This window comes from Sus scrofa, chromosome 1 (assembly GCF_000003025.6).
Source record: "Sus scrofa isolate TJ Tabasco breed Duroc chromosome 1, Sscrofa11.1, whole genome shotgun sequence".
Classification (NCBI taxonomy): domain Eukaryota; kingdom Metazoa; phylum Chordata; class Mammalia; order Artiodactyla; family Suidae; genus Sus; species Sus scrofa.
Genome location: NC_010443.5, coordinates 95,714,119 through 95,728,340, shown reverse-complemented (window position 1 = coordinate 95,728,340; position 14,222 = coordinate 95,714,119). Strand labels below are relative to the sequence as shown.

The 14,222-nt window shown below is 45.9% G+C and overlaps 1 protein-coding gene across 1 annotated transcript in view; it reads left to right on the top strand.

The window, feature by feature from the left end:
- Positions 514–14,222, top strand: part of PSTPIP2 (proline-serine-threonine phosphatase interacting protein 2) — a 96,372-nt gene continuing 82,663 nt past the window's right edge. Inside the window, exon 1 of the mRNA XM_021092533.1 lies at positions 514–652. Within this exon, the coding sequence (XP_020948192.1) occupies positions 620–652 (33 nt within the window). The 5' untranslated portion in view covers positions 514–619. The remainder of the gene's footprint in view (positions 653–14,222) is intronic.

The window sequence follows — 14,222 nt, the reverse complement described above, 5'->3', positions numbered from 1 at the left end:
ATGTCTTTTAGACTAAAATGTGCCCAGGGGCTTATCTGTGGCCCCTCAGGGATCCTGCACTTAACTTGCTGAAGCGTGCGTGCACACTTGACGCGGCCGCTGGCATTGTCAGGGCTCAAGCTTCACAGATCCGACGTGGGGACCCCGAGATCACCTGTGATCCGGAAGGGACTCCTTCAACCACCACGCTGAGCCTGGGTTTCTCCGCGAGGAGCTGGGTCGAGGGAAAAGGGGGCTGTGGGCAGGAATGGGGCCTAATTCGGGGAGGCGACAGGACCGATCCTCAAAGGCCTCGCGAAGGAGAGGGATGTAGGACTAACTAACTGATGCCTGACTGCGGAGCTCCAATCTGCGGGCCGCGACTCCATTCCGCTCCGCGCAGCGCTGGGTGCGGGGCGCTGGGTGCGGGGCGCTGGGTGCGGGGCGCTGGGTGCGGGGCGCTGGGTGCGGGGCGCTGGGTGCGGGGCGCTGGGTGCGGGGCGCTGGGTGCGGGGCGGGGCAAGCGGCGGCGGGGGCGTGGCCTAGATCCCTGGTCTGGCAGCGGCGTCCACTGCCTGTGACAGTCCGGTCCCCGCGCGCCTGCTCCGGCTGTACTTGCCCTGCTCCCCGCGCGCCGGCCATGACGGGCTCACTGTTCAAGGGGAATTTTTGGGTAAGTCCGCGGGGCCGGTGGTCCAACGTCGGGCTCGGGAGCCAGGACTCTGAGGGGAACCTTGGCCCCCTGTCAGGTGCTCGCGGGCAGAACCTGAGCGGACGCGCCTCTGCGTCCCCTTTGCCCTGTCCCCAGCCCCTGCACGCCCGCGGGTCCCCAGGCTCCTCTTTGGGCCGCCCGCGCTCCTGGACACGCTGGCTGGGTGTAGCCGAAGCCACCTTAGAGTCGGGACATTCCTCCCGCATATCACTCTTGGGGAAACCGAGACCCAAAAGGAGAAGCCACCCTCCAGGGGAGAGTCGCTGGTGGCCCCCGAGGCTGCGCCGTGAGCGGATTGGGGGCACGTGGGGTGGAGAACCTGGGGTGGGCTTCGCGGGTCTGGTCGACTTTTCCAGGTCCACAGCCTGTCCGGGCCTCGGTAGCGCCTGACTTCCCCCTGCAGACCATAGAGAGATTCTCTAGCAGAAGCTTTGCCGGGTCCTGAAGCCGGGTTTCCTGAGCGCCTCCCGGCCTTTGCCCCCGCGGGTGCGTGTGTGAAACCCTGCGAGCTGGTCAGGGTATCCGAGCCGGAGGATGGAGCCCAGCCAGGAGGCAGCAGGTCCGCCTGCCCTCTCCCTCTGTCCAGCCTCTTCCCTCCTGTCTTCTCACTCCCGAAAGAGTTGGTAACCCCTCATTCGGAGAAACCACCCTCATCCCTTTAAGGCAGAAGCAGGATGTCTCAAGATTGACTTACTGCTGCCACAGGGCCCCATCTCTTTCTTGGGACGCTGCTCGCCCCCTTTTAGCTTCATAGCTGTCCAGCAGGTCTCTGCCCTCTATGGGTGGAGAAACCTGGCCCTGTAGCCTCCAGGACACAGTTTAGACCTTGCCTTATGAGGCCCCTTTTTCTGGAGTTTTTGAGATTCTTCTGGGGCACTGGCCACCTGTAGGGTACAGAGCGGTGGAAGCTTCACAAAGATGATAAACATGGAGTTCCCGTCGTGGTGCAGTGGAAGTGAATCCTAAACCATGAGGTTGCGGGTTTAATCCCTGGCCTGGATCAGTGGGTTCAGAATCCAGCGTTGCCATGAGCCGTGGTGTAGGTCACATGCACGGCTCGGATCTGTTGTTGCTGTGGCTGTGGTGTAGGCTGGCAGCTGTAGCTCCAATTAGACCCCTAGCCTTGAAACCTCCATATGCCCTGGGTGCGGCCGTAAAAGGACAAAAGACAAAAGACAAACAAAACAAAACAAAACAAAAAAAACCCAAAACAACAAACACCCCAAAAACCAACCAACCAAACAAAAATGGTAAACAGCCTGGCAGCTGGCCCCTCCAGAAGGCTTGGGAGTTATTTGTGTAGAATATAGGACTTTGGGGTCCCCTGACTAGGTAACAGGGTGGTGGTGGTGGTGGGGGGGGAAGCAGGGCAGAAAGACCTACCTTTTTCACCTCAAAATGTGACACACAGTTTTCAGGCCTCTGCCTTCTTTAGAGAAGCCTTTCGTGATGGTGCCCCCATAAGCACATGTTCTGTTCTTTCATAGCATTTGTCAGTTTCTGGTTTTGAGATTGGGGGCCTACAAGCATGTGAGCACCTCATGGACAGGTATTGTGCTGGCTTTCAGTGCCCCTGCCCCTTGCTCGGGCTGATGCACAGTGGTTCTCAGCAGATGGTTACAGTGGATTTGTATGGGTGACAGGGCGTGTAATGGGATGAGAGCAGCAGCAGCCTCCACTCTCAGAGGGCTCCCAGGCAGCCCCCACCCCCCAAGTCTTTTCCAAGGGAGACATGAGTCCTAGGTTGGGAGTTAGAAATTGGGTGAAGGTCCAGGGGAGAGACCTTTCTGGGTTTATACTTTTTTCCCCCCTCTTGGCTTTTAATTTCTGAATATATTAGACCCTAAGAGATAGTTTGCAAAGGTATCTTCCATCTCTAATTTCCTGTAATACTTTATGTCAAATAATAAAAAACAATAATAGCTAAATTACTATGTATAAGTCTGTAGCAAACACTGTTCCAAATACTTTGTACATACCACTCATTTATTTCTCACAACTGTTATCTGACTTACATCTCACACCTACCACTGCTTACTGACTATCCTGTTTTAGAGATGAGGAAACCAAGTGGCAGAAGGGTTAAGCAACATTCCCAAGTTTGTAGAGCTATTAAATAGGACTCTGTATCCACCAAATGCTCAGTGAGTGCCTTTGATGAGGCTGGTGCTCAGTGAATGTCCTTTTGACACCTCCGGAGGTAGATGAGGGGGCATCATTTGACTCTTGATGTGGATATCTTTCTTTTTTCAGCTCTGACCATGAGCTCCTCTGGGGTTTGTGCTGGGTACCACCATCCACTGAGCCCCCAGCACTGCAATGGTTCTTTGCATATGGATGCTTAGGAATCAGGCAGATGGAAAAGTCAGCCTGGATTTGGGGAGAAAAGGAGCAGAAGGGAAACTGGTGAAGGCCTCAGGGCCTACCTTCGGCACCCTCACACTCTTAGGGCTCGGGGGTGCGGGCAGGGCTGTTATTAGCATCGAGGGGATGGCAATCATTTTCATGCTTCAAGGACAAGAAGGTTGTGATTGTATAAGGTAGAAAACTTTGGAAACACAAGTAGATATCAGTTGATTGAATTTAATAAATATTTAAAATACCTTCTATGTATGAGCTCTGGTGGAGGTGGCATTTGTAGGAGGTAAGACCAGCCCTTGGTTTGATGGTAGAGTCCTCATGAGGAAGCCAGCAGGGAGGGCAGGATTTGGCCTTGAATGCCAGTCCTCAGGGATGTAGAGGAGGAAAGGGTAGGGGGATGGGAGAGTCCAGCAGGGCCTAAGAAAACTGGGCCAGGGGTAGACAAGGTCTGTTCCTGGGTGGAAAGCATAGGAAAGGGACAGGAGGAGACAGATGGGGGAATGGCAGAGGGTAGAAGAAGTCAAAGCCATAGGACAAGGTCATCAATTGTTGGGTAGTTGGGAGGGGAAAGCAGGGCTTAGAGGAGGCTCTGTGTGAGGTGAATAGGAGAATGCGGAGTGGGCCCCAGAAATAAGGAAGTTGAAATGAGGAACTGGTTTGTGGGGAGAGGAGGAGGAGGCAAAAGTGATATTGACAATATTTAACCACAGGGGTAGCACTGTGAGGACCAAGGCCAGCAGCACCCTGAACCAGCCTCCCAGCCCGTTGCCAGGGTTGCTGGATATAGGGAGGGAACAGGGTGCCAGACAGCAGAGTTTGGGAACATTCTAATATTTTAACAATCAGTTGCAGGTGCTCAGTTGTCAATATTATAGGTTTGGAGAGCTGGTAGATATGGCCCTGGCAGCTTGGAAAGGGTGTCCAGGCAAGAGAGTGCATAGGACAGCATAAAGTACAACGGAAGAGTTAGCAGCAGAAGCTCTGTGGTGCCTGGTCAAGTGTGAATCCAGATCTGCCCATTATAGCTGGGTGACCTTGGGCAAATTACTTCAACTCCCATTCTCCGTTTTTCTGTGTAGAACAATGAGGATAATAACAATGTCTGCACTATAGGACGGTTGTGAGGATTAAATCAGAATTTGGTATGTGCTGAGCACATAGTGAGCACTTGTGATTGTCAACTATTTTCAGCACAGAGGTGACAATTCAAGTTGAAAGAATCAAGAGATAAGAGGTCCCCAGAGAGGCAGTCTTTGTGAATACCTGTGTTTCAGCATTGGAAGAGAGGGGTCAGATGAAGAGAGTCAGAGATGTTAGGGATTCAACCCTCACAGAGGCCATTGCAGGCCAGGAGAGGAATGTCCCATGGGAGAGGAGTAGCCCATGGTCAAATAGGTACAAGTTCCTGAAAAGGTATGAGTCAGCACATGCTCATAAATAATTTTCTTCAAATGCCCCATGGAAAGATTATTTAAAGGAAACCTTTGGTGGATCTGTTTGAAAAGGGAACAGTCAGAGTTCTTTAAAACTGAGACCCCAACTGAGTTTGCCTGATGCAAACACTCCTGTGTGCTGTTGCTCTCCCAGTGGTCATATGGTTAAGCGGTACTGTGTTTATCTATGTTAATATGTTTTTTTTTTTTTTTTTTTTTTTTTGCTTTTTAGGGCCACACTCATGGCATATGGAAGTTCCCAGGCTAGGGGTAGAATTGGAGCTGCAGCTGCTGGCCTCCACCATAGCCACAGCGATGCCAGATCCGAGCTGGGTTAGCAACCTACACCACAGCTCATAGAAACACCGGATCCTTAACCCGATGAGCGGGGCCAGGAATTGAACCTGAGTCCTTATGGATCATAGTTGCGTTCATTACCGCTGAACCATGACAGGAACTCCCTATCTTGGTTAATGTTGAAGGTCTCTTGTCAGAATGAGACAGTGGCCATGGATGTGGTTTCCAGAGCTTCAGGGAAGTAGGCGACAGGATAAGGAAAAGCCCAGCCTTCAGCCTGTGACTAGTGGGGACATGCCCAGGTGACTGTAGAACCTGTTCCAGAAGAGAGATAGCCTTTCACCTCAGGAGATTCCCACATTCCTCACTAAGGTGTGAGGCCCAGCCTGGCCCTTGATGTCCTCTAGATCTTTTTTTTTTTTTTTTCCTCTTTGCTTTTTAGGGCCACACCTGTGGCATAAGGAGGTTCCCCGGCTAGGGGTAGAATTGGAGGTATAACTGCAAGCCTACGCCACAGCCACAGCAACGCAGGATCCGAGCTGCATCTGTGACCTACACCACAGCTCATGGCAACGCCAGATCCTTAACCCACTGAGCGAGGCCAGGGATTGAACCTGCATCCGAGTGGATGCCAGTCAGATTCATTAACCACTGAGCCACGATGGGAACTCCTAGATCCTTATTTTGACTTGGCCTTCCTGATTCTCACGGCCCTTGGCCCAGACTAGCCTCCCAGTGCCTGTCTTGCACTTCCTCTGCTCCTGCCCCTGCCCCTGCAGTGGTCTTGGCTCCTCTGCTCTGCCAGGGAGTGACCTGGAAAGGCTGGGGCCAGCTGAACTTGCTCATTGTCCCTGGAAATCCAGGACGGTCCCTCTGCTCCAAACCTCTGATCACTTTGGAATCTGGTCATTCTGGGCCTTCCCAGAGCTTGAGGTGGCATTGTATATGGCTTTGCTCCCTGGCTTTTTTCTGTACAGTGTGCGAGGCTACTTTTTTCTTATATAAACAAAGAAGAAAATAGATTATCACACAGACCCTTCATTTTCATCTCATGTTCTTTTGTAATACTCTGTCATGGAAACAGGTGCCTAGAAACACACCTGGAGGGCAATTTTGCATTGTCCTGTCTGGTGGCAAAATGCAAGGTAAAGTCATTGTCCATCACTCCCTCCAGTTCATTCAGGAGCAGCCACTGGGTTCTGTCCTAAAATAATTATCAACATCCTTTTTCTTGCCTTGCCTTGCCTAGCCCGTAAGCATGTGGAAATTCCCTAGCCAGGGGTCTAACCCACACCACAGCTGCAAGCAGAGCCATGAAGTGACAGTGCTGGATCTTTAACTTCCTGAGCCACGAGGGAACTCAAGAATCCTTTCTTCTTGTTTTAGTTTCTTAAAAATTTAATAAGAGAGGCATAGGACCTATTCTTCTAAGGAAAGTAAGAAATTCTTTTTGAAATGCATAAAACAAAACCTGAACAAATGGAAAGGGAATAAAAGTTTGTTAACAAACTTTTAAAAAATGATTTTCATTTTTTCTATTATAGTTGGTTTACAGTGTTCTGTCAATTTTCTACTGTACAGCAAAGTGACCCAGTCTCTCTCTCTCTCTCTCTCTCTCTCACACACACACACACACATGCACATACACATTCTTTTTCTCACATTATCCTCCATCATGCTCAATCATAAGTGACTGGATATAGTTCCCAGTGCTATACGACATGTTAACAAACTTTTAAAAGTCTAGATAATGCAAGCATATTCTTTAAAAAAAATACAGATATTTCTAAATGACTTGTAATGAAAAACAATATAATCATTATTTATGGGGTCACAGTATGTAAAGATTGTTTACTTCAAAGCTAAGCAGTGTAGTATGGTTAGAAATCCATTCTTGTTTTTCTTGGACTTTCTAATTCTTTGTGTGTGTGTGCGTGTATGTGCGTGTGTGTGTGTGTGTGTGTGTAGGCATTATTCACCTTTCTCAGAGACTTTTAAAAAATGCTCCACTGTATCAGGTTTTTTCCCTCACAAACAACAGTTCATTCACAGATTGGACTTACATAGTGAATATTGAGTTCAAAGTTTGGTGTGACGGGAGTTCCCGTCGTGGTGCAGTGGTTAACGAATTCGAATAGGAACCATGAGGTTTCGGGTTCAATCCCTGGCCTTGCTTAGTGGGTTAAAGATCTGGCATTGCCGTGAGCTGTGGTGTAGGTCACAGATGCAGCTTGGATCCCACTTTGCTGAAAAGGCAAAAAGACAAAAAAAAAAAAAAGTTTGATGTGACAGATACCCATTATGGAAAGGCCTAAAAATATATACAACATATGCATAAATAAATACACATAAAATTCATTTTAAAGTAAAAAAGACTTGGTATATGCAAATTTGGTATAAGTGTGTATGGATGCATATTAATTTATGGATTTTTCTGGTAAAAGCAACTATAGATGTCATCAGTCAGTCAAAGCAGAATATTGGTTATATCCAAATATGCAAGGAGTTCCCTGGTGGCTCATATTAAGGATCCAGCATTGTCATTGTAGTGTTGAGGATTTAATCCCTGGCCATGCAGTGGATGTGGCAAAAAGAAAGAAAGAAAGAAAGAACTGGAGTTCCCATCATGGCACAGCAGAAACGAATCCTAGTAACCATGAGGTTGTGGGTTCAATCCCTGGCCTTGCTTGGTAGGTTAAGGATCCATCAATGCTGTGAGCTGTGGTGTAGGTCGCAGATGAGTCTCAGATCCTGTAGCTACGGTTGTGGTGTAGGCTGGCATCTATAGCTCCAATTCAACCCCTAGCCTGGGAACCTCCATATGCCAAGGGTGAGGCTCAAAAAAGCAAAAACAAACAAACAAACAAAAAACAAAAAACCCCCCAAATATATGCAATATCCAAAGTACTTCTGTTTGTACAACTAATAGGTATTTTGTAATTAATTTTTGTAATTCTTTTTTTTTCTTCTGCTTTTTAGGGCTGAACTTGTGGCATATGGAGGTTCCAGGCTAGGGGTTGAATTGAAGCTGTAGCTGCTGGCTTACAGCCACAGCAACTCAGGATCCGAGTTGCATCTGTGACCTACACCACAGCACATGGCAACGCTGGATTCTTAACGCTCTGAGCGAGGCCAGGGATTGAGCCTGCAACCTCATGGTTCCTAGTCAGATTCGTTTCTGCAGTGCCACGACAGGAACTCCAATTTGTAATTCTTATTTACTATCTCCTACATGTAGTCAGAATACCCATTTTTGTATATATTTTGTTACAGTATAAATATCATCTAAGTTTAGTACTACTGAAAAGCTCATCTGAATGGAAAGTAGGTGACATTTTTCTTTACTTGCCTACACTAGAAATTTCCAGTTTTGATAAAAAAAAAATTGGGAATTTTAAATAAGAGGGACTGTTGGTTGGCTTCAGAGAATGACAGCCATTGTAATTTTTTTTTTTTTTTTTTTTTTTTTTTTTTTTTTTGGCTACCCTGAAGCATCATGAAGTTCCCGGGCCAGGGGTCAAACCCACACCACAGCAGTGACCCGAGCCACAGCAGTGACAACACTGGATTCCTAGCCTGCTGAGCCACCAGGGAACTCCTGTAATTTTTAAAAAAAATCAAACTATTTTAAAATTTTCCAACAAGGAGTTCCCAGTTTGGCCCAGTGGGTTAGAATCCAGGTGCAGTGGCCTGGGTTGCTGAGGAGGTGCAGGGTTGATCCCTAGCCCCACGCGGTGTGTTAAGGATCTGGTGTTGCTATGCTGTGGTGTAGATCACAGCTCTGGCTCAGATTCAGTCCCTAGCCTGGGAACTTCCATATGCTGGGTGCGGCCAAAACAAAACAAAAACAAAAATTTTCCAACAAAATAAATGAGAATGCTTTAATTTAATTAAGATGTTGTTGCCAGGAATTTAAAGCCTCTCATATGCCATGAAAATCCATGACAGCTGCAAAGCTAAGTGATCTCTCTCCAGAAAAGTCAGGCAGCAGGAAACCAGATATTTTGAACACCAGTGTTCACATGGCTGCTGTGAGTCTCACAGCCTCCAACAAGGGTTTCAGAACCTCGCTCCCAGTCATGGGCTTCTTGTTCCCCAAACAGTGGTATGTGATGAAAGTGGGAAAAGGAGGCTTCTCAAAGAAACATTAGACCATGGCCCTGTTTGTTTAACGCTGCTTTACTTCGTGTGTTTTGGGCTGAAGTTTAGACAAGGTTAAGGAGCAGATTTCAACACATCTGAAACAGGTTTGTTCTTCAGGAAAAGAGGAAAGCTTTTCCCCAGTTGGCCATAATGCCCTCATTTTAAATACTTTCCCTATTCGTATGTGTAAGGAGGTGCCAGGCAGCACAAGGCAGTTTTAAACTCCAGTGCACAAATCCATAGCGTTCATCTGTATCTATCTTTGGGAACTGTTATATAGCCTTCCAGCTCACTTGTCAGATACAGCTGTTGCTTTAACACTAAACCAGGCCACAATGGACGGATTGGTAGATTACAAATCAAGTGAAGACTTCCTTTCTTTTTCTTTTTAAAAATTTTATTTGGGAGTTCCCGTCGTGACTCAGTGGTTAACAAGCCCAACTAGGATCCATGAGGATGTGAGCTGGATCCCTGCCCTTGCTCAGTGGATTAAGGATCTAGCGCTGCTGTGAGCTGTGTGTAGGTTGCAGATGCGGCTCGGTTCTAGAGCTGCTGTGGCTGTGGTGTAGGTCGGCAGCTACAGCTCCTATTCAACCCCTAGCCTGGAAACCTCCATATGCCGCGAGTGTGGCCCTAAAAAGACAAAAAAAAAAAAAAAAAAAAAAAATTATTGCAGTATAGTTGACCTACAATGTTGTATTTGTTTCAGGTGTACAACAAATTGAATCGGCTTTACATAGATATTCATTCTTTTTTTCCCATATAGGTTATTACAAACTATTGAGTAGATTTTTCTGTGCTATACAGTAGGTTCTTCTTTTTTTTTTTTTGTCGTCTTTTTAGGGCCACACCCACGGCGTATGGAAGTTCCTAGGCTAGGTGTCAATTCAGAGCTATAGCTGCTGGCCTATATCACAGCCTCAGCAACACCAGATCTGAGCCGTGTCTGCAACCTATACCACAGCTCATGGCAACACTGGATCCTTAACCCACTGAACAGGCCAGGGGTTGAACCTGCATCCTCATGGATGCTAGGCAGATTCGTTTCCTCTGAGCCACGAGGGGAACAAGAACAGGAGGTTCTTGTTAATCATCTATTTTCTACAGTAGTGTATGTATGATATTCCCATCCTTGTAATTCCTCCCTCCCCACTAAGGCTCCCCTTATAGCAGCCATAAGATTGCTTTTGAAATCTGTGACTTTGTTCCTGTTTTATAAATAAGTTCCTTTGAGTCATTTTTATAGATCCCACATATAAATGATGTCATATGGTATTTATCTTTCTCTTTATGACTTCATTCAGTATGATAATCTCTAGGTCTGTCCATGTTGCTGCAAATGGCATTATTTCATTTTTTATGGCCTAATAGTATTCCATTGTATGTATGTACCACACCTTCTTTATCCATTCCTCAGTTGATGGACATTTAGGGGTTGCATCCATGGAAGACTTTCTTTTTTAACAGAAGTGATCACAGCTAAATATTTGTGAAAGTAAAAGAAAGGAATATTCTTAGATATATAAATGCTATATTTACTTGCTGTTCTTTTTTTTTTTTTAAGGCTCTTAAATATTTTAAATGATTTTTCATCTTCAATGTTTTTTCCCAGGTGACTATTTATTTATTCTTTAAACATATTACTGTTTGTTTATGGGGTACTTTCCAGTTTCAAGTGCTTTTATAAGTCCCCAAGAATGGTACTATAATGACATCACTGTTGTTACAACTATAATTTAGCAGAGAGAGACACACACACACCCTAACTATAATTTAGGAGAGGGACACACACACACACACACACACCCTCACACCCTCAGCACTCACACTGTGAGGTGCAGCCACCCAAAACTACTTGCTACAGCGTGGTCAAGGAGGAGGGTGGGGAGGTGTTGCTTGGCCCCCTCCCCAAGCCTCTGCATTGACCTCCACTTCTACCTCTAGGTCTCGGATAGGAGACTTTTTCTGAAAGTCTGTTGCATATTTCTTTTATTTTTTTTAAGATTTTTATTTTTTCTATTATAGCTGGTTTACAACGTTCAGTCAATTTCTGCTCTACAGCGATGTGTTATATATACCACATTAACCAATTCATCTGTCGATGGACATTTAGGTTGTTTCCATGTCTTCGATATTGTGAATAGTGTTGCAATGAACATAGGGGTGAAAGTATCTCTTTCAATGACAGTTTTGTCTGGATATATGCCCAGGAGAGGGATTGCTGGGTCATATGGTAGTTCCATGTTTAGTTTTCTGAGGACCCTCCATACTGTTTTCCATAGTGGTTGTACCAACAGTGCAGGAGGGTTCTCTTTTCTCTACACCCTCTCCATGTTGCATATTTCTAACAGCACACTTACCCCTCTGTGTTCAATCCTCTATTTCTTTGCTCGTCTTCCTTGGTAGACTATGGTCCACTTTTGTCTTATTTACCTTTGTGTCCCCAGAGCTTGGCACAGTTCCAAGAACAGAGTTTGTGCTCAATAAATGTTTAGCAAGTGAATAAATGAACACTAAACTCTCACCTACTTGATGTTACAAGGGGCACCCCCTGGCCTCTACCCCCTGCACAATACGTAGTATTCAGGGGCCATGCATCTGCATTCCACATATTAACTATTTTTGTTGCCTTTTTTTAGTCTGATACCACACCTAAAAAATTGTGGTATAACATGTATGACATAAAATGCATCACCTTAACCTTTTGTGAATGTACACTTCAGTGGTATTAATAATTCACATTGAGAGATCCCATCATGGCTCAGCGGAAACGAATATGACTAGCATCCATGAGGTCGCAGGTTCGATCCCTGGCCCTGCTCAGTGGGTTAAGGATCCAGCATTGCCAGGAAGTGTGGTGTAGGTTGCAGACACAGCTTGGATCTGGTGTTACTGTGGCTGTGGCATAGGCCAGTGGCTACAGTTCCGATTCGACCCCTAGCCTGGGAATCTCCATATGCTGTGGGTGTGGCCCTAAAAAGACAAAAATAATAATAATAATTCACATTGCTGTGCAACCATCACCACCATCCATCAAAACTCTTATCTTCTTTGTGACATTGCAAATCTATGCCCATTAAACAGTAACTCCGCGTTCTCCCCTCCCCCAGCCCTTGGCCACCACCATTACATATCTACTATCTCTATGACTTTGACTACTCTGAGTACCTCATGGAAGTAGAATCCTAGAACATTTGTCCTTTTATGACAACACTTAGTGTAACCTATGTTGTAGCATATGTCAGAATTTCCTCACTTTTTAAGCTGAATAATATTCCGTTGTGTATACATACCACATTTGGCTTATTCATTCATCCACTGATAGATACTTGAATTGCTTCCATGTTTTAGTTATTATGAATAAGACTGCTGTGAACATGGATGTCCACATATTTCTTTAAGACCCTGCCTTCAGTTCTTTTGGTATGTACCCAGAAGTGTAATTGCTGGGTCATACAAAAATGTGCTTTTTAATTTTTTGAGGAACTGCCGTATGTTTCCCGCAGAGGCTGTACCGTTTTACATTCTCACCAACAGTGCAGAAAGGTTCCTATTTCTTCACATCCTCACCAGCACCTATTATTTTCCTTTTTTGCTTTTGTTTTCCACTCCCCTTAGATCTGTACTTCCCTCCCACATTCTTCCTCTGGTTTGGTGATCTTGACTCCTACCCTACTAAGTAAGCAGACACCAACTGGCGAAAGCTCACTTACCTTCCAAATAAGTAAGATGAGGTTCAGCCATGAGTAATAGAAAAACCAAAAACAGCAGTGGTCTAGACAAGGGCAGTCTTTACCACTCACATACGTGAAGTCCCACGCTGGGCACTCCAGGGCTGGCACGGCCACCTGTAACGTCAGGACCCACACTTCTGTCTGGTTCCTCCAGCGGTACATAATGGATTCACAGTGATGGCTGGTCAATGACTGAAAATAGAGTTTATTAACAGTAGGACATTTAAAAACTTTAGATATATGGAACCAAACTGATTTCCTAAAGGGCAGATGTATTCTCAGTGTTCCCCAAAATTTCTGAAGATCATAGGTTTCACTGCATCAGTCATGGCAGTGAAACCCTATTATTAAGCAAAAATAGAGCCTTATTAAACTTTCATTTGTATTTTTACCACCAGGGTGAGTGAACATTTGTTTATTTTCTTGTTGTATTTCCTCTTTTACAAATGGCTTTGTTTCCTTCCTCATGCTTTACTTATAAATTTACATGTATTTTTTTAAATGATAAAGGTATTCTTTGTCATTCACTACAAATATTTGAATGTCTAATCTTGTATATATGCGTGTGTGTGTGTGTGTGTGTGTGTGTACACACAGCTGTGTGTGTAATTCACACATTCTAGCCTCCAGTAACTAGCATGCAGTAGTGAAAGGCATTCCTTACATACTCAAGCTTTTGCCTTGGACATTCCTTGGTTGAAATCCAGCTCTGCTCCTTTTGAGCTGGGGGGGAATGTGCCCTTGCTCAGATTACTCACTCTTCTTAAGCTTCGTATCCTCATCTGTAAAATGATCATTGCACTTAAACATGTATGTGTATTTTTGTTGTTGCTGTTGTTTTGGCCATGCCCACGGCATGTGGAAGTTCTGCAGCCAGGGATCAAACCCGTGCCACAGCTATGACCCAAGCTATAGCAGTGATCCTTAATGCTGGATCCTTAACCTGCTGTGCCGCCAGAGAACTCCTGTATATATGTTCTGCAAACATTTTATACAGTCAAGTTTGTTGAGCTTACCTTTTGTAATTTCATCTATTACACATCAAGGTTTAAAAACTCTTCTCCAGGAGTTTCCATTGTGGATCAGCAGAAACGAATCTGACTAGGAACCATGAGGATGCAGGTTCGATCTCTGGCCTCACTCAGAGGATCTGGTGTTGCTGTGAGCTATGGCGTAGGTTGCAGAAGCGGCTCAAATCTGGTGTTGCTGTGGCTGTGGTATAGGCCCCCAGTTCAGGCTTCTTCATCTAATGGTCCTGTGTTAGCACCTACCTGTTTAATTAGGATTCCCACGTAATTCCTGCTTAGAAGAGTGATCACCTTTGATTCTGGCCACCTATGGCTCAGGAATACTCTCTTGGCTGACAGACCTCTCCCTGGCCTACCTGGGTTGGTGTGGCACTTTCGTGGGGGGTCTGTGTGTGAGGGACCCTCATGTTCCTCCCAGGTATCCTCAATTCTAAGTCAAGGGGAGCAGATATGCTACAGACACAGGCACCTGCCTGTGAGCCAGGCGGCCCCTTCTACAGAAACTAAACTAAGAGGCCCCAGAGGCCAAGGGCCC